Source organism: Rattus norvegicus, chromosome 2 (genome assembly GCF_036323735.1).
Source record: "Rattus norvegicus strain BN/NHsdMcwi chromosome 2, GRCr8, whole genome shotgun sequence".
Classification (NCBI taxonomy): Eukaryota; Metazoa; Chordata; class Mammalia; order Rodentia; family Muridae; genus Rattus; species Rattus norvegicus.
In genome coordinates this window covers 35,763,060-35,789,850 of record NC_086020.1, presented here as the reverse complement: position 1 = coordinate 35,789,850, position 26,791 = coordinate 35,763,060, and the positions used below count along the sequence as shown (strand labels likewise).

Here is a 26,791-nt window from a genome sequence, read left to right as displayed (position 1 = left end):
AATTACCGGTGAATAAAAACTCTGAATAAATCTTAGCTGTTGACATCACCACTGTCATTACAACATGGGGATGGGTAGTCAGCAGCGTGGCTGAGGGAGTCTGTCCTTAATCCAGTCGGGGAGAGGGGGTGACTGGCTCTGGGGAGCTTTGGCCTGGAAGCTGGGTGAGATCTCCACACCAGTCAGTCATTAAACCGTTGTTGCATTATCCGAGCTGAAACTTTGTAAGTTTAAAAGAAAGGATCTACTGCCTAGGAGAGAAGTTAAGGTTGTGAAGTTGCTAGGATCCGAACTGGCTTGAGGGCCATCTTGGTGGTGGTCAGCAAACTTGCAAACATGGGGAATGGAAGAAGGGGTTGGGTATACCTGGAGTTGCTTCTCTTTTTTCTTTTTTTTTTTTTTTTTCGGAGCTGGGGACCGAACCCAGGGCCTTGCGCTTGCTAGGCAAGTGCTCTACCGCTGAGCTAAATCCCCAATCCCTGGAGTTGCTTCTCATATCCCTCCCCAGACAGTTAAAACCACATTTGTGGAGTTTTGGTTATGTTCAGAGGGCCACAGGGAATTCATCCCTGCATTCAGGAATGAACTCTGAGGCAAAGGATACAGTAGTGAATAAGTCAGACAGTGTGTCAGCCTCCCCAGTAAACAGAGATCTAGAAAAGCCCATTGCCAAATTGAGGTCAGTGTTCCCACAGCTGTAAGCAAGAGCACAGGAGGGAGAGCGAGTCACCTTGTGGGCGTGGAGTGGGGACCGCTTTAAATTATGTGGCTAGGGGCAGGTCTTTTGAGAAGGTAATATTTAAAGGGAGACTGAAGACTATGGGAAACCTTTGGGGGCCACTGTCTGGGGACATCAAAGGCTCTCGAGGAAGGAAGGACAAAGAGAAAGTTCCCAGACAGGAAGTTGAATTTAGGTATAGGGCATTGGCCTGGAAATCATCATTATACCATGGGAGGTGTAAATTAGTCTGGAGGAGAAGCAGAGTCTCTTGGAGGAGTGGGCAGAGATGACTTCCAAGGGGGAAAGTCCCCAAAGAGTGAAGGGTGACCTGTGTGTGGGTGTGCTGTCCCTGGCTCACACAGTTGGGAGGTCATCAGTGCCCCCAGCACCGACAGCTGTCCCATGATCCTCTGAGGAGGCATTTGACCAGAAGGGATGGACTGAAGCAAGGGAGTGCAGATTGGGTGGTGACCACTTTCTGTGGGCAGCTAAATCCAGTCAGTGGTCGTGCATCACGGTGCCAAGCCTTATACGTTCAGGCAGCCCAGGAGCCTCGCTCCTGAATCACATCCCCTTACTCACCGTTGCTCACCCCGTGGCTGCTTCATCGCCAGAATTGGCAGGGGCAGAAGTTTCCTTTTCACATCCTCCCTGAAAGTTCAAGTTCCTCCCGCAGCCTGTGAACCTCGCCTCCCCTCCCCTCTGAGCTCGCTGCTGGGGTTTCACTTTAAAGCCTTGACTCATCTGGGTGTGGCAGCCTACACCTATAATGTCAGAGGCAGGAGGATTGCTGCAATTTCAAGGCCAGTTTGGTCTATGTGGTAACTTTCAAGCTAGCCAGGGCTAAGTAGCGAGACTCTGTCGCCAGACACGCGTGTACACCCACCTAAAGCCCAGACCTTAGTGGGCCTGAGTCTGTGAGCTCCCTTCTGAGCCCTGGCAGTGGTCCTGTTCTCTGCAGCTGTTTCCACAGGTGGCTGAAACCGGGCCCCACGTGTTGTTCCTCCTTGCCTCTCCACACCTGACCTGCAGGCTAGGCCCCTCCCTGAGTCCCTGAGCCATTTCCTCCCACTCCTGGCCTTGCCCAGGCCTGTTTCATAACTGCTTCCTTTCATCCCTCTCCTGTCTTCATGTTCTCCACTGTACCTCACCTATTGCTTCAGGACTCGCCCTGTCATCCTCTTATCCAGTCAGCTCCAGCTTGGCGAATGTGCCCTGAAGCTGCCTTGTAGAGCTCTCCCCCGCCCCCCCCCCCCAGCCTTTTCCTGAATATTCCATCCAGGGAAGAGAGGGCTCTACTCCAAGATTTTGGCATTTATGGCTTTCACTGCTGTCTGCTGAGAGCCTGGCTTTATACCTAGGATGGGGAGTTCTGACAGACCCTGCAGTTCCCCCCTTAAGGTTGACCAGATCCCAGCAATCAGGAGACAGAGGCGGGTGGATTTCTCTGAGTTCAAGGCAAGCCTGGCTCAGAACAGGAGCTCCCAAATTGTCAGTGGTGCCCTGGAATGCTTAGGTGTACCATACTAGCGGAGGAGGAATATATAAAGCGAAAAAAAGTAGGTTTCAAAAAAAATGCACTGAAAATAAACGGTGAGGATGTGAAACATGTGCTTTGAGGGGAGGTGCGAGGCCTTCATCTTGTAACTGGGCAGCGAGTTTGTGCTTCTCTGGCTGTTTTAACGTTCAGGGTACTGGGACAGGGTGGTAAGATATGGGAAGGTCGACAGTGGAATAGAAGGTGCTAATCTTTCAAGGCTCTGCTTGGTTTTCTTTACAAATGTCTATTCGTTTCAGGAGTTCAAATAATATCTTTTAAAGCAAGGGAGTCCTAGGCTTTGCGATAGAGGCTTAAGAAGCTGATGGGATACTGGTATCAGGAAATCCTCAGTCCCTGCTGGGAGATGGTCTGTAGAGGAAGAAGGTTTGGGATTGGGCCGGGGCTGCACAGCTCTGTGGGCAGTCTTCTGTGTGTTGGTTAGAATAAAAGTAGCTCTTCCCTTGGAAAGATTCAGACTGGACCCTCCTCCACATGGTCCGGTGCACACCCAACTCTAATGTGAGCACACACGAAGGTATTTTATTTTAACCTGACTACTTATCTTTACTAGATGTCATCTAGTCATTTGAGTGTGACATCATGGTAACTGAATAATCTCTTTGAAAGTTAAGGAGGAGAGCCAAGATATTTAAAAAAGGGCCTGGGGCCATGGGGATGAAAGTGGATGGATGCTGTACATTGGAAGCCATCACTCTCTATCACTAGAAGTTGGCTATATATTAATAGTCACAATAGTTTCATGACACATGGGTATACTTTGTAACTAGAGAAATCTCTAAATAAAAGTTCACATGGGCTGTTAATTTTTCATAGTTCTGATGCTTTCTGTTTTCTCTCTCCTCTCTCTGCCTGGAAATTAGGGAGTTCCATCAAGAACTTGACTGTAATATTTTTAAAATGTTGACCTTAAATCTGTTATAGAATAGCAGGACCTGAGGGGGTTTTAGCTGTTGGGCGTGCTTATTAGAGAAGGTGATTACACTGATACCAAACTGAAGTCATATTGTTGTGTCTTAAAGAAAAAAAGGAACTTTGTACAGACTTCAGGCTTTGGACAGTACTGGAAGGTAAAATGGATTGCTGAGAATGGGTGATCGTTAATGTTTATCTCCTTTCTTAAGCACCCTGTTGGCTGCTTTATTATAGAACCCTGGGGAATTTTTCCATTCTGTGCCTATTCCGGTTTTCAATTTATCAGCGACCCTGGTTTTGTTAGGCTAGTGTCATTTGTTCACTATAATTGAAGGCAAAATGCAGATCTCAACATATAACATCTCAACCTCCTCGGAGCTGAGAACCAGCTCCCCACAGGTCTGGAAAGTTTCTAACATGCTAGCGTCCTTTAGAATAATGAACTGGATTCCCAGCCTGGGTGGAGAGAGCCACCCAATGGATCCTATTTGGGATCTTGCTGAGATCATCCCCTATGATTGTAGGCTCAGCTGGCCCATTTTTTTTTTTTTCACGATGAGTATTATAGATGCTTGATTGGCCATGTTTCGTTCTACTTTTGAATGTTACAGCTCATCTCTGTGTCTCAGAATTGACTGTGTCACCTCCTTAAGAGTCACCCTTGGAGGATTACTTACACACTGCCCAACTCGTTGGCTGCTAAATCTGAAGGAAGCCACTGTACCTAAAAGCCAGCTTACCTAAAAACATATATGCCCCCTTCACATTCAACCTGTGTGTCTTGCAATACAGCATTGCTAGATGTCTCTACATTGGAAATTACAGTCATTAAATGTTTTCTTTTACAGATTCATGAAGGCCTGGGGTGAAGCGAGTATGTCTGTCCTGGGAAAAGCTACCAAATGAATAAAGCTCTCTAGGAAATGCCAAATGAACTCTTTGTACTGTAAAACAATAGGCATTAAGTGGCTATTATGTAATGTTGTTTCCTAAGTCTGAGGTTGAGGGCTTGTTGATCTTGGCCCTGGAGAGAATTCCTGTAAAAAGTATTCCTTTTACTTGGCTAAATTCTAGATTTCGGATGCAAAAGTCAAAAGCATTTTCCAAATAGGTTGCCTGAAGCAGACATCCATCACCTTACTTAATGGTAGATAGAGTCCGTTGGACTTTTTGCATCTCAGGATCTGTTAGTTACCTACTGCCCTTCACCCCAGTGCCCATCCACATAAACGGAGCACTCATTCAGCCCAGACTGGTTTGTTCCAGAGGGCAGGCAGGTGGCAAGTCATCTGCATGTCACCTGCCTCCGAAAATTGAACAAATGGTTCAATTTACATTTCGCATACATGGCAGTTCCCTGAATGGGAGCTAGCTCTTTGTCTCTGGGTGGCCAGAGCAGCAGATGGGCCAGTGCGGAAGTCCAGACTGCTTTGGATAGACGTTCTTAGGGTAGATTCTGTGAAAGAAGTGCGGGTGCTTATGAATCATAATCCCCTGTGTGTTTTGGGGCTTCCTGTCTGTGGTCAGATGTTTAGGTCCTGGCTCTTGTATGCGCCGGTTGCCACATTAGTACTGTGCAGCATTACGTCTCAGTGCATGTCAGTTGCGTAAATTAGCCTTCGAAATCAAGGATTTTTTTTTTTTAAGCTAAGAAAACGGTGTTGCTTTTCTTTCTTTTTTTTTTTTTTAATTAATGTATTAGTTTAGTACATGGGCATCCATGAATGTGCAAGTATACGTGATGTGTGTGTGTGTGTGTATGTGTGTGTGTATGTATGTGTGTGTATGTGTGTGTATGTGTATGTGTGTGTATGTATGTGTGTGCATGTATGTGTGTGTATGTGTGTATGTGTGTGTATGTATATGTATGTGTGTATGTGTGTGTGTACGTATGTGTGTGTATGTGTGTATGTGTGTGTATGTATATGTATGTGTGTATGTGTGTGTATGTGTGTATGTATGTGTGTGTATGTGTGTGTATGTGTGTGTGTGCATGTATGTGTATGTGTGTATATGTGTGTGTATGTATGTGTGTGTATGTGTGTGTATATGTGTATATGTGTGTGCATGTATATGTATATATGTGTATGTGTACGTATGTGTGTGTATGTGTGTATATGTGTGTGTATGTATAAGTATGTGTGTATGTGTGTGTACGTATGTGTGTGTACGTATGTGTGTGTATGTGTGTATATGTGTGTATATGTATATATATGTGTGTATGTATGTGTGTGTATGTGTGTGTGGCGCGCACACGTGTGCATGTGTACCTGTGTGTATATATTTGTGAGTGGACATCTCAGAGGACAACTTGCAGAAGTCCCTTCTCTCCTTCCAACTTGTGTGTCCCAGGGACGGAAGGAAGATCTCCGGTGCTTTTACCCACTAAGTCATCCTGCCAGTCCTGTGGTACTTTCTTAGTGAGGTTGGAGAACTGCTTCCTTCCGTCTTCGATCTGACGACTTTGACTCTAACTCCTACTGCACAGGCTTTCTGGCTCTTTGACTTGTGAGGATTGGTTATCACGTGATGCCTTCTTACAGGAACTCTCTATAAGCAGTTTGGGAAATTCTTCCTTAAACACTAGTCTACCATTCCAAATCACACTTGGGATAAACTATGGGTTACTAGACGAGTATTTTACTTATTACACGTTAGTGCGAGTCCACATTTTCCCCACATCCCTAGAATCTATTCAGATTAGTCAGACAGGACCCAGGTTGGGAATCCATGAGGGAACATGGTTCTGACTCTTGGCACCAAGAGATATTCAGAAGTTTTGAATCTAAGCCAGAGTAAATATATGTGCCCTTTGCACTTTCTTTCAGTGAGCAGAAATCACTTCTGAACACTTACTTTGGCACGAAGGAAGCTCGTCATGACCCATTGTTCCAGAGAGCTGGGAGCCCTGTTGTAAGCCAGTCTTTTAGTTCCCTTGTGAGTGACATGCTCAGCTGGGCGCTGAAGAAACAGCTCTGCTTTGCAAACCTTCCATTCTTATAGGTGTGTCCAGCAGGCAGTGGCTTGTAGCTGTTCCTTCAGCCACTTCACAGGTTTGATTTCAAATCTATTTAATAGAGAAACTAATATGGTTGGAGGGTATTCATGGCCCAGCATGTATGGACTTCGAGGGGAAGTCCCAGGTGTGTATGCAACTTAGACGCTAAGTTAAAGCCGTTAGACTAAAGTGCTTTTGGATTTGTTGTTTCTTTGTTCTGTTTGTCTCCTAGTCACAGGCGAGGTTCGAAAGATGTAATAGGAATTGCATTAAGGAGGGTGGGAGCTCCAATCCTGAGGCTAGGTAACGCCTTGTGCTGCTTTTACAAGCTCCGAAGAGAAGCCAAATGTTTATAAACTGAGCCAGAAGATCGAGAAGCCAAGCTGGCCTGGGAGGGGGTGGGGGTTACCTCGGAAACATGGGAAGTTAATTACAGTTAAAAATACTTGGAGGGGATGACTTATGAGTCACACATCTCTGTGTGACCCTTTTACTGCTCTGGGAGATTGCAGATGAGCCTGAATCACCTCTCTGAAACCTGATAACCCAATAACCTGATTGCACTATTTGACTTCCGCGGATGGGGTCCAGGGCTTGCCGGGTTGCCACAGTTTTTCCGTCTCTGTCCCCAGTCCTCACCCAGTACCTTTTATGGGCCCAGGGCTATGGTAAGCATCTGGGAAACAAAGATAATGTGTGGCATGGTCCTTTTAATTAAGTAGCCCAGTTCAGTGGGGTTATAAAGCGACATTGGCAAGTAATTACAGTAGCATACAGTAACCAGCAGATGAGATCTACCAGCCTCAGCAGGGGATGGGGGTAGGGAGAGTATCTGTTGAGGGAATCTGATATGAATTGCACTAAATCCTCACAATGGTGCTCTAAAGGTGACATTATTATAGCGTGACACATATGACAAGTGGGGACTCAGAGAAATGCAGTGGTTTCCCAAGTCTTTGCCAGAATTTAGTAGTGAGTCCAGATGGGAACTTTGCTAGCCCAATTCCTGTGGAAGTAGGCTCTAGCAGTAGTCTTGTTAGTGCCGATAATTTTGATCTTTGCCATAGAAATGCCACCTGCTGTCTGAGGGGCCAGAGTGAAAAAACAGAAGTGGGTTTTACTTTGTTTTAAAATCGCCACCTGCTGCTTCTCTTTCCCATTAGTGGAAATCGTATATGTATGCTCCTGTAATTTCCTCATCTTAAAGCATCGTGGTTTATAATGGCGTCTGAGTGGGCTTGTGAATTTCAAGTGAAGCTTTACTTAGGCTGGAACTCTGAGCAGGTGCTGCTTTACAGCCCTCTGAATGAGGGACACTCCACTGCAGCCAGGCTAATTTCTCCTGAGATTGGCCTCTATTCTAGCGGCCTGAAGTGCATTCACTTGAGCGTGGGTGCTAGGCACAGATCTCAAATCTGATAGGAGGGAGCATGTGGTTCACAGCCTAGAACAGGTGAAGATCTTGCATCCTACCTGGCAGTACCAGGAGAATACCATTTAGGAGGTTTTTAGAAATGAATTCTTTGGAAGCTTCTTTTCTCTGTAAAAATCCGGTGATTTCATTTGATTGTAGCGAACTAATTTCTTGAGGGCCCTGGTTGATGCCACTCCCTTAAATACATCTTTCCCTCAGAGGAAAATCACTAAGATCTAAGGAGTGACTGCTCTGAAATGGGTGAACCAATGCCTTCAGGATAAACTATAAATAGTCTGCAACATGCAGAAGACATGAATCCTGTGTCCAGGATTCTCTAGAGCAACAGAAACCCTTTACTGGCTGCCTCTCGGATTCCTGTGGTATAACATTTGAGCCCTTTCTAAGGAATTACTGCCCCTTTCTAAAGACAGTAGAAGATCAGTCTTCCTTTGGGAAGTACTTTTTAACTGATAAGGGTGTTTCCATGACTACTGACCCAAGAACAAGACTGCTTCAGGTTGACCTCACCTAAGGGGCTAATGCTGGAATTAACTTGCTGTAGAGAAAGCAGGTCCAGACAACAGAGTGTGTCTTGTTTTGTTCTGAAATCATGTTGATAAATACAGATACTTTATAGATGGCCAAGTTTGCTCTTTACCTATGGCGTTACCTTTTACTCCACTTTTCAGAATCTCATCCAGGGCACCCGGCTACATTTATCATCCATTTTAAACTTAATTTTCATGGGAAAATACGGTTGCTCTTACATGGTTGATAATGTCAAATGAAGTGGCAGGAGTATGCATACTAGTGAGGTATTTATAAGACGCGTGAGCTTATGGATCTGTGTTCGACTTAGTATGTAATAGCCCCTTTTATGCCACATAGACGAAGTTACTAGAAGCCTACAGATAACCAATTTGGCAAGCAGGAAATAGTTAGAAGTGATTTGAGGTTGTTTTGGGGGATGGAAACAGGATCATGGGGAGAAATTTTACTTACATTGTGTGTGTGTGTGTGTGTGTGTGTGTGTGTGTGTGTGTGTGAATGTACACGCCTAGATTTCAAAACATAGACCATGTAGGTGTTGGCAAGTTCTGAGGCCCAGAAGAAAGCCTGGAGTTTTTGAATAAGGAAGAATGAAGAAAACAAGCATCTTACAAAGGAAGAACTTGAGGTGCCTTACTTGCTTTGGAACCAACCAAGTCTTTCCAGTGTTTTATTGTGTCTGACGTCTAGGGAAGCTTTATATGGCATTTAAGTGTTAACCTGACGTCTGCACTTGACAAAGAGTGGGGCAGATAAAAAAATGACCCTAAAGAGGAAAGTCGTGGATGCTCCGATAAAACCACTGTTAAAATCTATGCAGGTTTTGTTTTTCTCTGTGACTACCTGCATAAATACATACACGTATCACAAAGCAAATATCTTACTCCACCTCCTGTTGTATGGTCTGCTCTTCTCCTTTGAGATTCTTTTAAAACACCCATATTTACAGCAGTTAGGTTTATAGAAGAGTTGAGAGATAGTTGTAGTATACAAGAAAGTCTGTGAGAGCCAGGCTTGGTGGCCACTCGTATAATCCCAGGCACTGGGAGACTCATTGCCTGTGTGGGCCACAGAGTGAGTTCAAAACCAGCTTGATTGAACTAAAGCATCGAAATACGGCCAAGAGTAAAGCTCGTTGGTACTATTGACCTGGTGTGTGCGAAAGCCTGGGTTCAACCCCAAGTGCTGAAAACCCTAACTAAACCAAAGCAAAGCAGGTGATAGGGAGGGAGGAAGGGGAGGGAGGGAAAAGAGGGAGGAGAAGGGGGAAGATGCTAGAGTCCTGGGGCTGTCCTCAGCCGTCTTGGTATCTAGCCTTGCTGAGGGAGCAGGCGAGGATGCTAGCTGTCACCTTAGAAGCTCTCACATCTTAGGTCCTATTCTTTTTATCTCGCGATTGGGTCTCATGAAACACTCTCTTAGGACTTCTAATGTTAACTCCAATCCTAACTGCCACCTCCCCAACCAGCATAAATGTCAAATTTCAAGATCTCGGCTTTATCCCTTATGTGTGTTAGCAGGCTTGCCAGGTGGTAGGCCAATTAGTATATTTTTGTAAGGTGTAAAAATGTCTTTTCTTCATGGGGGGAACAATGACTCCATCTGCTGCATGTATTCCTTCCCCCACCCCACACCCTATCTCATCCTTCGTGAAAAAAAAAATCATTTAATTTTCAGAAATAAATTATGCAACTGTAAATGCTATTTTCTAGTTTTTTTTTTTTGAAGGAGAGTAATTTTTATCATGAAAACTTCTCTTGAACTAGTAAATCCATGTTATATTTTAAAATTTATGGGCATTAAGTTGATGCACGAAATTACTTTTTTTTTTTTAATTTGAGAGTATTGCATTTTACTTTAAAAATGAACCCGCCAAGAAGATAGAGTTCTGACATCCCTCTCTCACTGTAAGATCAGAAAATTAATGTTTAGCTAGCGAAGCAAGCGACAAAGACAGACTTGAACCTTGTCTTCGGGCTTCCATAGTACAACCAAGGTGAAAAGAGAGAATCTTTAATCTCGGAAGGTGTGGGGGGGTGGGGCGGGGCTAAGGTTCACTCCTGGTTACTGCCTGTTTGTTTTCCCTTGGATTCCAGGCAGTAAACTGTGAAGCTGTTTCTCTTTGCCCTTAAGTGGCAGTGGAGAGCAGTGGGTAATGATGGTCCAGTCCCTCTGCCTGTCTCCAGTCTATCAGAGTCCAACAGCCAGGGCCAGCCACATCCCTTCCTTATACTGTGACGTGAGCCATTCCCTGGGACATGTGACGGTCAGTGGGAGAGTTTTTACAAAACTCTAGAGAATGTTAAAACTCCAAGATGCTGATCACATTTTGGGTTTGCCATAATCTGCCACAGGATGACAGAGAGTTTGATGCCTATTCTAGATAAGATGAGAGTTTAATAGCAAATATTCTAGAAACTTGGGGAAAGTTTTACGTCACCCGGTCCCTCTGCATTTTTTTCCTACTTTTTTCTTCTTTTTTTAAAATATCTATATCTGTATCTACAACTATCTATATCTATATTTATCTATATACTCTTTTTAAAGATATATATATATATATATTTTTTTTTTTTAATGATACACACACACACACACACATATGAGTACACTGTAGCTGTCTTCAGACATACCAGAAGAGGACATTGGATTCCATTACAGATGGTTGTGAGCCACCATGTGGGTGCTGGGAATTGAACTTAGGACCTCTGGAGGAGCAGTCACTGCTCTTAACCGCTGAGCCATCTCTCCAACCCGTGCTTTTCTATTCTTTTGCCTTTCTTTACAGTGCGTATACACACACATGCTCACATTCATACAGGCGTGTGTGGCATGAGACGGATGTGGAGTTTGGCGGATAGTTTACAGAGTCATTCTGCTCCTTCTATCATGTGGGTTCCAGTGACTGAACTCAGGTGGTCAGATTCTGCTGCGAGCCCCTTTGCCTGCTGAGCCATCCCACCGACACACATCGGCTCTCTGTGTCCCTTTCATGATAGGTGGGCTTTGCTGTGGTGTGAGCTGGGAAGGGTTTAGAATTGCTATCTTTTCCACTCAGCAGACCCCTCTTCATCTGGATTCAGCACAAGAGTCCCCGTTCTTTGGATAGAAAGACTTAAGCCTTGTTTTTGGACAGACCCTGTTGGAACCTGGCTCTGCATCGTCTTAGGCATGCGACCTTGGCAGGCCACCTCACCTCTCTGGAAAACATTTTTTCTGGGCCTTAGATAAAACAGATTTGTAAAGCCTCTAGGCAGAAGCGGGCAAGCTCCAGCTTGCATGCGTGCTGTGGTTTGGAGATCGTGTTTGTTAGAATGCAGCTTCCGTCATTTGCTTAGGGATCCCTGTGTTTCCTTGGCCTGTAGCTGAACTGAACTGCTCTAGCACAGACTCCAGCCTATGATGCCGGAAGCACTTAGTGTGGACCTCTTCTGCAACCTTAGCACACTGTTCCCCTAGGGAATGCCTTGCAGATTGATGCGCTCAGTAGATGAATATTTCTCCCTTTTCCCATCCTCTACAGTAAGTTCCATTTTCTTTAGCCGTTCAGTTCAGAAGAAAGAAAGCCGAGGCAGGGCCTTCTCTAGAGACCTTCTTGGAACTCCAACACGTTTCTGGAACAGAGCCTGAGCCACCACGACTACACAGGACAGAGCCTGCCAAAGGAGGCTTCTCCGTGGCTCCCCTACACTACCGGTAGCATGTGTTGACTTGAACTGGGCGCCATGCTTGCCATAGGAGTAGAGGTTTTGCTAATCCGGGTTTAAGTGCAGGCGGGTAGGGCAGATTGCAACATATCCAATTTAATTGGGATTATTCCTCTTTATAGATGACTTAGTGTATCTAATCTTCCTTCAAGGGCTTTTAAGCCCACCCCCTAAACACTGAGATTTCCCCATTTGTAAACACACTCTAGTCCTTAGACATCGCAGAGGCCATATTTCACAAAAGACTTCGTGTGGCGTTAACAACGGAGCTCCTGAAGCGAAGCGACGTGGAGACATTTAAAAGGAAACATCCTCAGAGGAACAATAAGGATTTTTCCTGTGCTTATTTTGTTTTGCCTTTTAAGCAAAGCGAGAGTCCAAATTCCTCAGCAGATTTAATTAGGGACACTCTCGTGTCTAGTAGAAAACCCCAGACTGGAAAGAGATCGTGGAGGAATGTGCTAGAAGAGAGTCTGTGACTGATGACAACCTCCCCTGTGAAACACTGGAGAGACGAGGCACTTGGGACTGTGTAGGGCGGTTAGACTTGAAGCAAGCTGGGCTTGGAATAGCTGCTGACGTAGGTAGAAGTAGGTAGAAGTACATGGCACAAAAGCCCGGCACCCTGAGGTGAATCCCGGGAAACCACTTGAAGGTGGTGAGAGAAAACTCAGTCTCCACAGCACTGCTCTACGGCCTCCATATGCATGCTGTGACACACTCTACACATGTACCACACACACACACACACACACACACACACACACACACGCACGCACACACACGCACACACACTAATAATAATAATTTTATTTTTAATGATTTAGAGGACATTTTGGAAATATAGCTCCCTAGACAGCCAGTGTAGACTCCTGTTGAGTTCCATTCTAGTAAGAGACCCTGTCTCAAACTACAAAAAAAAAGTTGACTGCACCAGAGTAATGACACCTGGGGTCTTCTGGCCTTCATATGCACCCTCACATATGAATACACACACACACACACACACACACACACACACACACACACACATATACATACACACAGAGAGAGACAGAGAGAGAGAGAGAGAGAGAGAGAGAGAGAGAGAGAGCGCATAAGTTTGTTTTTAGAAACAAACAGAGCGCTTGTGGAGGCTTAGAGGACAATTTGTAGCCAGGCATTGTGGTATACAACTATAATCCCAGCACTCAGAAGCAGGTAGATTTTGACTAGTTTAAGACCAGTCTGGTCTACAAAGTAAGTTCCAGGCCAAGCAGAGTCACACAGTGAGACCTATGTCAAAACAAAACAAAAACAAACAAGAAAAAGAAAGAGAAAGAAAAGAAAAAAAAGGCAGTGATTTGTGAGAGTTTGTGCTTTCCCTCCATCACGTAGGTCCCAGGGATCAGACAGGGCATCGTGCTTGAAAGCAAGTGCCTTTACCCACCCAGCCATCTCACTGATGATCTCTGTTCAGGATTTTAACACGAACCTGTGCTTTAAAATACTCTGAAGACGTGATGAGACCGTGGCCTTACATTTTGCCGAGTCTCCCCCCACCCAGCGTCGTTACTGCCTTCCGACACCTTCTCACAGAGTACCTGTGCCTCTGGGAGATCGGTTTCTGGTTAGCGCTGATCCCAGCACAATGGCGCAATGGTGTCTTGAGGCGCCATCCTTATGCCAGTGAAGTGGCTGGCATGTGACGGACACTTAATAAAGCTTTATTGACGGAAAGCACCCCTCAGTGACCATTCTCGGGCATTGCTTTTTTCTGTCTTTGGGCTCTTTCCTTAGGATGAATTCCCAGAATAGAGATTTCTAGGCCAAAGTGACGTTGAACATGTTTATGAATCTTAATACTTAACGCCAAGGCGTTTATATGTCTACTTGAGGCGCTTCCAAGTTTGTGGTTCTCATCTCGCAGTGCTACACTATTGCTAGGTTAGCAGTCTGGTGTCCCATATTTTCTCAAGTAAAAAGTGACAGTGGGACGGTCTGTCGTCGCCAAATTCAAGGCTGGAATGAGCACTGCATATGCTTCAGGATGGAGCCCATCTATAAAATGTAAATTCCTCTTGGAGAACTTGAGTAGTAGAGGGAAGTGGCTAGAAAAGGCAAGGATAAAGGATACTGTCTTAGGGGCCGACAGAGGGATGCGGTTAGCAAAGGCAAGGTGTCCCATAAAGGATATTGTCTTAGGGGCCAAGCCCCCTGGAGTTTCACTGCTGCTCCGAACTTTTCTCAAGCTGCTGTCAGTATTTCAATAAAGCAACTGCATACGGATTTTTAATCTGTTTTTCTCCCTCAACACATTCAGTGTTCAAATATGAAACATTACTAAATGGAAATTGCCATTAATGGCCGTCCCAAGGTCTGCTTTTATCAAAGCTTGGAGCTGTTGGTCTGATGTCTGCTGCAGTTCTCTCTTCAGTTGATCTGATTTGTGTGTGTGAGAGAAGAAAGAGCCCCCATGCTGAGACCTTGGGAAACACTTAGTCCCCACTCCCATACCCCCGCCCCACCATCCCCCCCCTCCCCCCGCTGGTTTGATATTTCCACTTTCTTCATCTCTTAGTATTTGGCAGCCTCATAAATTACTCCTGATAAATAGTTATAGCCGTCTCTGGAACAAGTGTGTGATCGAGAAACACAGTCACTCAAATGACATAAGGCATCAGATAGTGTCGATGGGCTCTAACCAGAGCAGGGCGAGAGAACTATTGTGTTAAAGCTGCACGTTGGAGGCTCTCGATGATAATGGATTCAAAGGCTCAGCATATATTCTGAAGAATTTTGACATATGACTGCCCTAAGTTACATATTCCTACGTGTGCATTAGTCTCTGCCAGCTGCGTCGATCCACTCTCAAGGTTGAAACTCAAGTTTCTGGAGGGAGAGGCAGATAAAGGAGTTGTTAGCAAGTGATGTGCTCACTAGACTTGGTTGTAGCTTTCAGATATATATATATATATATATATATTTTTTTTTTTTTCTTTTGCAACACTCAACCCTGTGGGCCGCAACCTAGTTAAGTATGTTGAGACCCTTTAAGAAGTCAGATAGTAGCGTGCCCACATGTTGGGCGTCCCACACTGTCAGCTATCAGGATTCTGTGAGCAGTGAAATCAGTGTGTCCCACTCTGTCCCTTCTTAAAGACCCAAGTGACTGCTGGAGACTCAAAGGAGGACGCCTCTCCCTGGATCCTGTATTCTGTTACCCAGACATGGCCAAGTGTCTCTCCTTGGTGTGTGTTGCAAGGAAGGGATTGTGGGACCAGGAATAGATCCTCCTAATCTGGCCTTCTTATAACTCCTCCGAGAGACTGGGTTACTTACAAACATATGGGAGTTGGGGCGGATGCCGGGTAATGGGACTGTGCTATCTGAGTGTTAAGACGACAGTTTGGGAAGGGCCCTTGCCCCAAGCTTCTCCATGTACTCATCCCATTTTGCTTTTCTGGTGTTGAGCATACTCACCTTGTATATCTGGGCTCCAGAACCGCTTCCACTGTGCAAAAGAGATCCCCCAAACTTACCGCATAACACCTTCTTATTACCTGGCACCTTGAGAGGCACCTGAGGGTGCCAATAATACCCTGGCAACAACTCTTCCAGTATTTCGTGGAAATGGAATCATTCAGCATCTGTCTTTTGGTGGCTGGCCATGTCTTCTTATCTCGGGGTTCATTCCCGTTGTAGCATGTGTCTGAGATCCTTTTAAAGGCTCATACTATTCCATTGCACGCGGCTAAGCCTCCCCTCCCCTCCTTAGTACCCTGCATCTAGGCAGTTGGGTTTGTTCCACTTTTGCCCGTGATGAAAACTACTGCTGTGAACGTGGGTATACAAATAGCTCTGTAAGAGTCTGTCGTCAGTGTTTTGGGGCGTATACCTAGGAGATATGTTGCTGGAGCCTATGAAGGTTCTGTTTGCCACTTTTAAGAATCTCTGTGCCGTTTTCCTTTACAGCTGTTTTACGTTTCCTCCAATGGTGCATAAGGGTTCCTGCTTCTCCAAATCACCACCAGCCTTTATTGTTCATTTGCTTCCATTTCTTCTTTTTGAGACAGGGTTTCTCTGCGTAGCCCAGGCTGTCTTGGAACTTGCTCCTTACACTAGTCTGGCCTGAACTCAGAGATTCGCCTGTCTCTGCCTCCTGAGTACTGGAATTAAAAGCACATGCTACTACACCCAGCCATTTTCTTTTCTTCTCCTCTCCGCTCCGCTCCTCTCCTCTCCTCTCCTCTCCGCTCCGCTCCTCTCCTCTCCTCTCCTCTCCGCTCCGCTCCTCTCCTCCCCTCCCCTCCCCTCCCCTCCCCTCCCCTCCCCTCCTTTCCTCTCCTCTCCTCTCCTCTCCTCTCCTCTCCTCTCTTTTTCTTCCTTTTTCCCTTCCTTCCTTTCTAATGATAGTCATTATTGAGTGTAAAATTCGTTCAAGATTTTTGATTTTCATATGAACGTGGTTTTTTTCTTAGCTCAGAAAGACTTTTGAGTACATTTTCTAAGAAGGATTGTGGAATCTTAAAATATCACCCAGTGGCATTCCATCACTATTTTGAGACAGTTGAGACTAATTCTCATTGATTTAAAAAAAAAAGAAAAAAGTGAGCTGGGTTTATGTTTCTTGGATTTTAATTCCATGGGTGCATGTTTAATTCCATGGGTACCAAAACTTGTTTGGGGAACCCTGAAAGAAGTGGTTTCTGTTGTACATGTGCCAGTGAGAGAGAGAGAGAATGAAAAAAGGTCAGGCAATGACGGGGTGCCCTGGAGATCTCAGGGTCCCAGGATGCACTTCTGCTTCTTCGTCTTCAGAGTAGTACTTTTTAAGAGGTTTGTTCACTTTTATTTTGCACATATATCTGAGTGTCTGCGTGCTCGGCAGCTGTGGCCTGATGCCCATGGAGGTCAGAAGAGGTCATTGACCCTCTGGAACTGGAACTCGAGGTGGTTGGTAGCTGCCTGATGTGGGCGCCAGGAACTAACCCCAGCTCTTCTGCAAGAGCAGCCAGAGGTCTTAACCATTGAGCCATCTCTGCAGCACTGCAGAATAATATTTTTACACTCGTAAAATAAGACACGTTAGCAGGAAAACCAGACTTTTTTTTTAAAAGTCCCCACAACCATATCAAGTACTTGTGGTCTATGTGGTTCTTTTAGAAGCGTCCGGATGAGAATCTAGAGGCAGGTCTGAGAGTGATCATACCTTTGAATTGTTGGTGATTGGGCATAATTTTTCCATGTGTCTGTAGTAGTCAAAGTGTATGAAAACATACGTGATTTATCTTGGTGACAAGAGCATGGTGGGGGGGCATACAAGCATTTGTAGTGGAAGAAATATCATGGTTCTGTTAGTCATATGTTGGTTAATGACAATATAATTATTACTTTGTTTGAATTCTTTTACTTTGATTTTGTTCAACCAGTCTAAGTTCATGGAGTGTGAATTCTGTAACTATGCCTCCTCCCAAAGCTACAGACTCTAGCTTAGAAATAATTGAATTCGAAACTTCTTGGTGGTGCTGGCTACTTTGAGGCTATAACAGAAAAGGCTTGATGTAGATGGCCTCTAGGGTGTCCCGACACCAGTCCTGGGAAGGGGTGCAATGCCAGCAAAGTAGCTTGAGATTCCTCTTACCTGGAAGTGAGCAGTCAGGAGCCCTCTGCCTTGTTTCTTGTACCTAGCACATAGCTAGGAAAGTTTAGAACAAACATTGCCCAAGTAGTAGAGGCAACAACGCCCATATCAGTTGACTTTGGAGAGACCCACGCAGAGGCTTGTGGAATGAATACATATGTGTCATCAAAAGAAGCTATATCTTCCAGTATCTTCCCATATGTTCATTATAACCACAGGCTATCCCACAGTTTATTGAAGCTGAGGCTTCAAATACCGTATAAGGTAATTACTTCCCTTCTCCGCTAAGAAGAAAACTGTAGAGTACCGACTAACCACGACAAAGCATGTTCTGTCGTTGTTTGAAACAATGTCTAGCTCTTTTGTCGTTGTTTGAAACAATGTCTAGCTCTTTAGCCCAGGCTAGACTCAGCTTTGCCAGTGCTGGGATTATAGGCAGGCACCACCCGTCCTGGTGCTTCTGATAGTCATAAAGTCATTATCTTCCTTAGAGTTTATAAGTATTTGGATGATCAAGGTCTGTGTGTGTTCTGAATAAAGGGATTAGCGTGCGGTATACAGCCTAACCCTTCCAGACAGGAAAGGCACGGCTTCTCATCATCCACTTACCAGCTTTGCCCTTTGGAGGTGGGAACATAAGAGATATGGGAGAGTTATAAACTCTAAAGAATATCGTACCATACTCTTAGTACAAGCGTCTCACAGTCATGTCTTCCAGAGAGGAGGAACATTGTGCAGTCAGCCACTGGAGTTAGTCTAGATCCGTGCTACCTGATAGACTGGGCAGTAATGTGTTGGGCATGCTCTCTGTTCATCTGCTTGTGAAAGGTAACCCCCTTGCATTAAGAGGAGTGCTTTGTAAACACAGAATCATTTCAAGGTTAAGAGGTCCTCTTCAAATTAGACGGGAGGCTTGAAGCATGGAGTGCAAGCAGTCTTTCCCCTCTCAGCTCCTCCCAGGGATCAATGTCTTCTATTGACTCTTCTGTTGCTTGCGTCCAATTTTCTATCATGGCCATTTATGTTAACCGTCAGGAAACTGAATAATTGTGCATCATATTCCCTTAGGCAAAATTTCTCCTCCTGTAGTAGTTGATGCTACAAAATTATGTTCAAAGGAGATAGAAAAAAACAATTCATTATTTCTTTGTTTATGTGAATTGGTGTTTTGCTTACATGTATGTCAGATCCTGGAGTTACCAACAGTTGTGAGTCGCCATGTGGGTACTGGGGCTGGGGCAAACCCCAGGTCCTCTGGAAGAACAGTCAGTGCTCTTAACCGCAGAGCCATCTCTCCAGACCCACAATCTATTATTTTTAGGGAGTAGAGGATGACCCAGAGGTAGGTGGTAAGAACCGTTATCTCTTTGCTTCACCTTCTGTTTGAATCTGGATGCAAATGTGTGTGACAGTCTCTGAAAAAAATTGGACTTAAAAAAAGGCCAATTAGGGGTTGGGGATTTAGCTCAGTGGTAGAGCCCTTGCCTAGCAAGTGCAAGGCCCTGGGTTCGTTCCCCAACTCTGTAAAAAAAAAAAAAAAAAGGCCAGTTATCTTCATTTGTGGAACTCTAAATATGTCATGATAACAATGGTCTATTTTGCTTTTAATGTTTTCTTTCTTTTTTTTTTTAAAAACAGATTATTAAAAATTGCCTTCATCGGGAAGGCTTGCCTATGGAATTATTGTAAATTAGCAGAGAGCTTGCTAAAAGCTGTATATGGCCATTTGCTATGTACATTTTTAATGACACGGTTCAGATAATTAGCATACAGAACAGCAGTTCTTCATCTTAATGTACTAAAATAGATGATTTGACTGCCAATTACATTTATTTGTATTGCAGAACTTGGTGAAATATACAGATATTAAATATACAAAGTAAACTATGATTCTGTAGACCAGAAGTTCACACAGATGTGCTTCCTCTTCTCTAGAGTCCCAACTGTGCTGTGGAAGCAAAGTGGACTTCCTCAGTGCGTAAATCCCTGTTTGTGCCCACCCGTGCATGCACACTTGCATATCTAAAGCCTGGGGAGGGATGGCGGTCCCTCCCACACAAGTGCAGAAAGAAGCACTATTTACTGATGATGTCTGGGACATGACCCCTGGTCCATGAGACTGTGTCGAAGATGTGAGGGCATCCTTTGAGCTTTATTTATTTGTTTATTTATTTAATGGTTCTAAGTAGAAACTTGCTTTTCCATAACGAGAGGCGGGACTCCATTCAGTAAGAGCAATAGGCCGTTTTGCTCAGAGGGTCTTTAGTCTCTAAACCTGTGGTAGGTGGCCAGGGAACACAGGGGACGGTTGTTTGCCGTCTTGTTTGTCCTAAGCAATTCAGAAGAAAACATCTTACCTGCGAGTCTAAGAAAATACATCAATAACAGGGGCCATCTCTCTTGGAAAGAGAGATTCAGGGTGTGGAACTGTGTGTGTGGCTCTCTGTCTCCGGCATCAATTTGTCACTAATTGAGAAATCTCACTTGGGCACTTTCTAGGTGCTAGGCATTTTGCTGTGGAGATCATGAGGAGACAGATGGCTCCTAAGTCCCAGGGCTTCATGATGAATGTACTGAGGGGGACATAGGTACAGAGGAGTCATTAGGCTTGGCAGCACTGACAGAGAGACAGAAAAACATAACATACACGGGCACACATGCATGCACACACAAACACACAGACACACACAGACACACAGATACACATACAGAGACACACACACAGACATACATACAGACACACAGACACACACAGACACACAGATACACATACAGAGACACACACACAGACATACATACAAACACACAAACACACACAGAGACACACACACACACAGACACACACAGACACCCAGACACACCCCCAGACACACACACACACACACACACACACACACACACAAACACACACAGAGACACACACACACAGACACACACAGACACACACAGACACCCAGACACACACACACACACACACACACACACACACACACACACACTATGTTTACTTTTGCCTCGGTCAGGGAACATAGCGCTCTGAGAATATCTAAGAGGCACATAACCTCACAGTAGGCTGTCTACTAGGTTAGTGGGTGACAGGAAAGTCAGGGTAAGATGGGAGAGAATATTATTGCAGGTGAAGAGAAAACAGCTACGCAAGGGTGCTTGGCTTATGAATTGAGATTCTGGAGGAAATGATAAGTGATGGCCTGAGTGTGTTCTGAGAACAAGGGAACCACCTGTGAGTTTAGACTGGGCATCAATAAGAGCGCACAGAAAGATTCCTGGCAGGGAGGTTTCCTAGAGTTGGGCAATGGAGAGTCCCCAGTTAAAGTACACATCACACCCTTCTGAGAAGACAATGGATGAGGTCATAGGCAGGACAGTGGTCTTGGAAGTAAAGGCAGATGTTCAGAGAGTCAGATCCATAGACTAGGTGACTAATTGGATGATTTAATGAGGAGGAACCTCAGTGACGATTCATGCTTTAGGCTACTGACGAATGCCGGTGACTGAATAGAGTCTTGGGAAGCAGGACAGGTTGGGTGGAGACAGTAACTTCAGTTTGAGACTCACTGAGCTGAAGCTCTTGCTGATATCCGAGTGGAGATGTTGGCTATGTGGCTTCAGGTAGAACGAAGCAGTATGTTCCAGGCTGGGGGATGAGTCATCCTCATAAAGATGAACAAGGCCTCAAGAAGTAGTTTGTCTCGACTTCCTTTTCCAAGAGCTGCGGAGACCTAGAACTGAACTGAATCTTTGTAGCCCTTGTTGATTTCAGGAAATGGCGTTGGGGAGACAACTCTCCCACCATTTCAAGTAGTCAGCTCTAGGAAGGACAGCCACAACCAAAGAGCTATATAGTTATGTTCCCATAAGTATGTGTGTTTTGGTTTTGGCATATTGAGGTTTAATCAGCTTCAACCGTAGGAGAATCTGATAGGAGCTGAAATATTGTTTATTTGTCATGGCTGTCCTGAACTCTCTATGTAGGCCAAGCTGTCTTTGAACTCACAGTAATCCACCCGCCTCTGCCTTCTAATTAAAAGTGTGCAGCACCATGAGATCAGACTCACGACTGAAATTTGATTTCACACTAATATTTTCCTTGGGGTTCCTCAAGGTAGAGAATGATGGTAGTTGAAGGCACAAGTTTCCATGGCAAAGGGATAATGTTCATTGGGTTTGGTTGTTGATGCTTATTGGGTTTTTGTTTATTTGTTTGAGTTGATTTGGCTCTTTTATTTGTTTGGGGACAAATTCTCACACGGTAGAGAATGGACATGTAGTCCAGGCTGGCCAAGGACTCCATGGTAGCCCAGGCTGGTCTTGAAGTCACAGTTTTTTTTCTCTTCAGGCTTCCAAGTACAGGGATTATGGCATTAGTTGTGTTTTGAGTTTGTTTTCCTACTTTTCTTGACAAGGACAAAAGGCATTTCCTGTCTAAAAACATCAGCTGTCTATATGTTTTCTGTGTCCTTATGAAGGGGAAATGAGGTGGGTAGAATGGTAGGATTTTACAACATCGTCCTGTTTCGTCATCCGAAGCAGGTGAGGAGGCAGAAGACAAGAGCGCCAGCCCACTGCCCTGGAGCATCTAATTTATTAAGCATCACTGAAGTGGCTCTCTGTGGACTTGGAAGTTGTACCATGTATAGCTTATTAGTTGATCTGAAAATAAGATTCGTTCATTATTACAAATTTTGATCCTCCCTGGATTTACCGACTGTAGACTTGCATGTAGTGAGCAATTTTTATTTACGTCAAAACTCAGACATATTTGAAGTTGATCCCTGTCAAGACTTTACACGACTCAATATTAAGTGTTATGCATATTCAAGAATATCTCTGGGACTGTAAAACCAAATTCCAAATCACATAACTATTTGGTTGATTACATGTGGACTCATCCAGTCTATTAGCTCTTGACGGTGTAAACTTGTTTTCTTTTTCAACTCTGGCTTGAAGCAGGTTGGTTAGTCACATCAAGAGTTCTAAGATGAACATTTGATGGTTATTAGGTAGCTGCTGGAAAATGACCCTGTCATCATTTTGGTTTCTGAGGAGGTAACCATAGCACTGGTGGCTAAAATAGATCATCTGGTGACATTTTAGCTAAGAAAATAAACACATATTCCCTTTGGTAAAGTGTTATTCCAGAGCATTCTCTAGGCAAACGAGAGCACCAGGAGGCAGTGCTTTCAACAAGATCTGGTTTGTATCTGAAAGGAGAGCATGACAGGAAGTTGTTTGCTCTTCTGTTGAATTGATTAAATACTCAGACCAAAAACTGCTCCAGGAGAAGGCTTACACTTTCAGGTCACAATCCATCAACTGAAGGAAGTCAGGGCAGGAACTCAACTCAAGCAACAGCCATAGAGAAGTGCAGTTGGCTAGCTCACCGGTTCAGGCTCACCTGCCCAGGGAAGGTGCCACCCCATGGCTGGCCTTCCAGTCAGCTCATGGCAATTGCCAGTCAAAAAAAAAAAAAAAAAATCTCTCACAGATAGGGGCACAGGTCGGCCTGAGCTCTTCAGTTGTGGTTCCTTCTTCCCTAATGACTCTGGGTTGTGTCAAGTTGACACAACTCACTCAGTGTTGAAATGTTGATGATGTTGATGTTGTTGTCATCATCGTCTTAAGGAAGTTTAGTTCTAAGCCTAGCACTGTGCGAGCATTGTTTCTTTTTTTTTTTTTTTTATTTTTTTTTTTATTAACTTGAGTATTTCTTATATACATTTCGAGTGTTATTCCCTTTCCCGGTTTCCGGACAAACATCACCCTCCCCCCTCCCCTTCCTTGTGGGTGTTCCCCTCCCAAACCTCCCCCCATTGCCACCCTCCCCGCATAGTCTAGTTCACTGGGGGTTCAGTCTTAGCAGGACCCAGGGCTTCCCCTTCCACTGGTGCTCTTACTAGGATATTCATTGCTACCTATGGGGTCAGAGTCCAGGGTCAGTCCATGTATAGTCTTTAGGTAGTGGCTTAGTCCCTGGAAGCTCTGGTTGCTTGGCATTGTTGTACATATGGGGTCTCGAGCCCCTTCAAGCTCTTCCAGTTCTTTCTCTGATTCCTTCAACGGGGGACCTATTCTCAGTTCAGTGGTTTGCTGCTGGCATTCGCCTCTGTATTTGCTGTATTCTGGCTGTGTCTCTCAGGAGCGATCTACATCCAGCTCCTGTCGGTCTGCACTTCTTTGCTTCATCCATCTTGTCTAATTGGGTGGCTGTATATGTATGGGCCACCTGTGGGGCAGGCTCTGAATGGGTGTTCCTTCAGTCTCTGTTTTAATCTTTGCCTCTCCCTTCCCTGCCAAGGGTATTCTTTTTCCTCATTTAAAGAAGGAATGAAGCATTCACATTTTGATCATCCGTCTTGAGTTTCCTTTGTTCTAGGGATCTAGGGTAATTCAAGCATTTGGGCTAATAGCCACTTATCAATGAGTGCATACCATGTATGTCTTTCTGTGAGTGGGTTAGCTCACTCAGGATGATATTTTCCAGTTCCAACCATTTGCCTACGAATTTCATAAACTCGTTGTTTTTGATAGCTGAGTAATATTCCATTGTGTAGATGTACCACATTTTCTGTATCCATTCCTCTGTTGAAGGGCATCTGGGTTCTTTCCAGTTTCTGGCTATTATAAATAAGGCTGCGATGAACATAGTGGAGCACGTGTCTCTTTTATATGTTGAGGCATCTTTTGGGTATATGCCCAAGAGAGGTATGGCTGGATCCTCAGGCAGTTCAATGTCCAATTTTCTGAGGAACCTCCAGACTGATTTCCAGAATGGTTTTACCAGTCTGCAATCCCACCAACAATGGAGGAGTGTTCCTCTTTCTCCACATCCTCGCCAGCATCTGCTGTCACCTGAGTTTTTGATCTTAGCCATTCTCACTGGTGTGAGGTGAAATCTCAGGGTTGTTTTGATTTGCATTTCCCTTATGACTAAAGATGTTGAACATTTCTTTAGGTGTTTCTCAGCCATTCGGCATTCCTCAGCTGTGAATTCTTTGTTTAGCTCTGAACCCCATTTTTTAATAGGGTTATTTGTTTCCCTGCGGTCTAACTTCTTGAGTTCTTTGTATATTTTGGATATAAGGCCTCTATCTGTTGTAGGATTGGTAAAGATCTTTTCCCAATCTGTTGGTTGCCATTTTGTCCTAACCACAGTGTCCTTTGCCTTACAGAAGCTTTGCAGTTTTATGAGATCCCATTTGTCGATTCTTGATCTTAGAGCATAAGCCGTTGGTGTTTTGATCAGGAAATTTCTGATCAAAATTTCTTACCCCTCTGTTTTCTTGTCTTGGGTATTTATGTCGCTCTTCATAACAATGTCTCGTTTTACAAAGCCTTATGTATCTCAAAAACTGTATTTTTATTTAGAATCTTAGCTCAATAGAGCATTGTGCTAAAGAGGCCAGGGTCATGGGTGTTACCATCAAGTATTACAATGAAAGAAATAGGTCCCTCTTTTCTATAGCTTCAGGCATTGTTTTTTAATTTGCTGATAATACTTGGCGTCTCTTTTTCAAGTATGAATGGTGCTGTGTAGCTCATTAGCCGTGCTGGGAAAGGCAAATCAGTGCTCATGGGTACAGTGGTGCCACCTAAGGTCTGTTTCCTCCTGTGTGAAAGAGAGTGCTTTAAGGACTTCCTGTGTGGGGTGGATCTACTGAATCAAAGCACGTGTGTTTCTCCAACAGAACTATGTCATTTAAGTTCCTGGTGGGTGATGACCCAGGTCAGTGTCCTTCAGACAGACATTGTCAGTATCCTGGCCAGTTCAGCACGAGACACCAGGCATTTCCCAGAGTTGATGACATCTGGCCTCACTCCTTTAATCTGATTTATTGCCCTTCAAAGTCTTAATAAGGACTCCTTGTAGGTTCTGTTTGGGGACTGGGGGCTCTGATCATTCATGCATTGAACTTTAAATAAGTCGGGAAGATCGGCTGGGTCTTATTTTCCTAATTCGATGGTACTTGACATTTACGGTGGTGTATTCCATTTGTGCTCCAATAAATGCATTTTGTTTAGAAATACTATGCCAGGTTTTCCTCCCTCTCAAACTAAAAGTAGGGTTTTGTTGTTGTTGTTTTCTCTCTTGCATTCAAAATGAAATGCTAAAAAGCCTGCTTACCCAGATTCCTCAGAACTGGTACAGCACCAGGTACAGCTCCCTGCAGCCTGGCTGCAGGGACCTGCTGGCTGAAGACTGGAAGACACTTCCCTTCTCTGTCTCTGTGGTCCCAGCTGTCAGTTCTCAGAGCCAAGAGGTTCCCAGTCTGGCCTGTTGACTCTGTTCCTGCTGCCCTGTTTACACGTCAGGAGGGTAGCCCTTCCTGCCCAGCACTTTGCAGAGCTCTTCCAGGTGAGGAACCGGATCCCCAGTGTCCCTCGCTGCACTGAACATGTGGAAATGAGTCAGTGGAAAATTCACTTACTCATCCTGACCTACTTCTGTCTCTTGTGCTGGAGGTGTGCTTATTTGTCCAGAGCAATCTGTCCTCCTTCCAAAACCCCATGCTCTGTGGTTGGTTTAACACTTTAGCCTATAAACTGCCTCAGAAGATGTATAGTTAGCTACGTTGTTCTATAAATAATATGGACATACCTATAATCCACTTTAAAATGAGTTCCCAGGAATCAGGAGAATCGGACTCTGGATAATTCCCAACGTAGCCTCTGCCTCCTAATGAAGAACCTGGGACTTTTAGGAGAAATTGCAAAATGATAGCGTTGACTATTTTAAGAAGGGAAGGGATAATAAGGAAGGGTCAGTCGGTTATCCTTGAACCCTGTCATCTCTTTCAGAAAACAAGCAAAACCTTCTTCACCCCCACCTCACTTGCATTCTCTTAATTTTTCCAAACTTTCAAGTATGCTGTCAAGCCAAACATTGCCTCAAATGCTATTCCAGAAACAAGAGGGTGCCCGCTGACAGGAGCTTACCATCTCTCCTGGTGAGCCATAAGGAGCCATTCTGCAGCAAGATTGTCTGAATGCGCCCTTTTGCCTTTGAGGGAGGGCAAAAGTCTCCACAGCAAGGCCAATACAAACTGGTCACTGCTGGTCTAGTCCCCCCCTCCTTTTTTTTTTAAAGAATCAAAGCCCTGTCCCTCTCAATCAGGGAGAGTGTCGTCCAGGCGATCACGTCTCCACAAGGGAGTAGTCATCCACCTTCTTTGAGAAGAACAGAGCTTGAATCCAAAAAAAGAAAAAAAAAAAAAGATACATGTTACACATTTCATACAGAAACACATGGTCACACTAAAAGTAACTCCAAACAGCTAATAGTTC

The 26,791-nt window shown here is 44.5% G+C and overlaps 1 protein-coding gene across 28 annotated transcripts in view; it reads left to right on the top strand.

Annotated features, from left to right (window-relative positions):
- Mast4 (microtubule associated serine/threonine kinase family member 4) overlaps positions 1-26,791 on the top strand; it is a 591,901-nt gene that overhangs the window by 429,240 nt on the left and 135,870 nt on the right. Inside the window, exon 1 of one of the 28 annotated variants that reach the window (XM_063281128.1) lies at positions 5,341-6,107. The exons of 26 other annotated variants lie outside the window; for them this stretch is intronic. In XM_063281128.1, the coding sequence (XP_063137198.1) occupies positions 6,073-6,107 (35 nt within the window). In that variant the 5' untranslated portion in view covers positions 5,341-6,072. Of the gene's footprint in view, positions 1-5,340; positions 6,108-6,213; positions 6,338-26,791 lie in introns of those variants that run through there. One more of the 28 variants, XM_063281127.1, reaches the window with a different exon arrangement.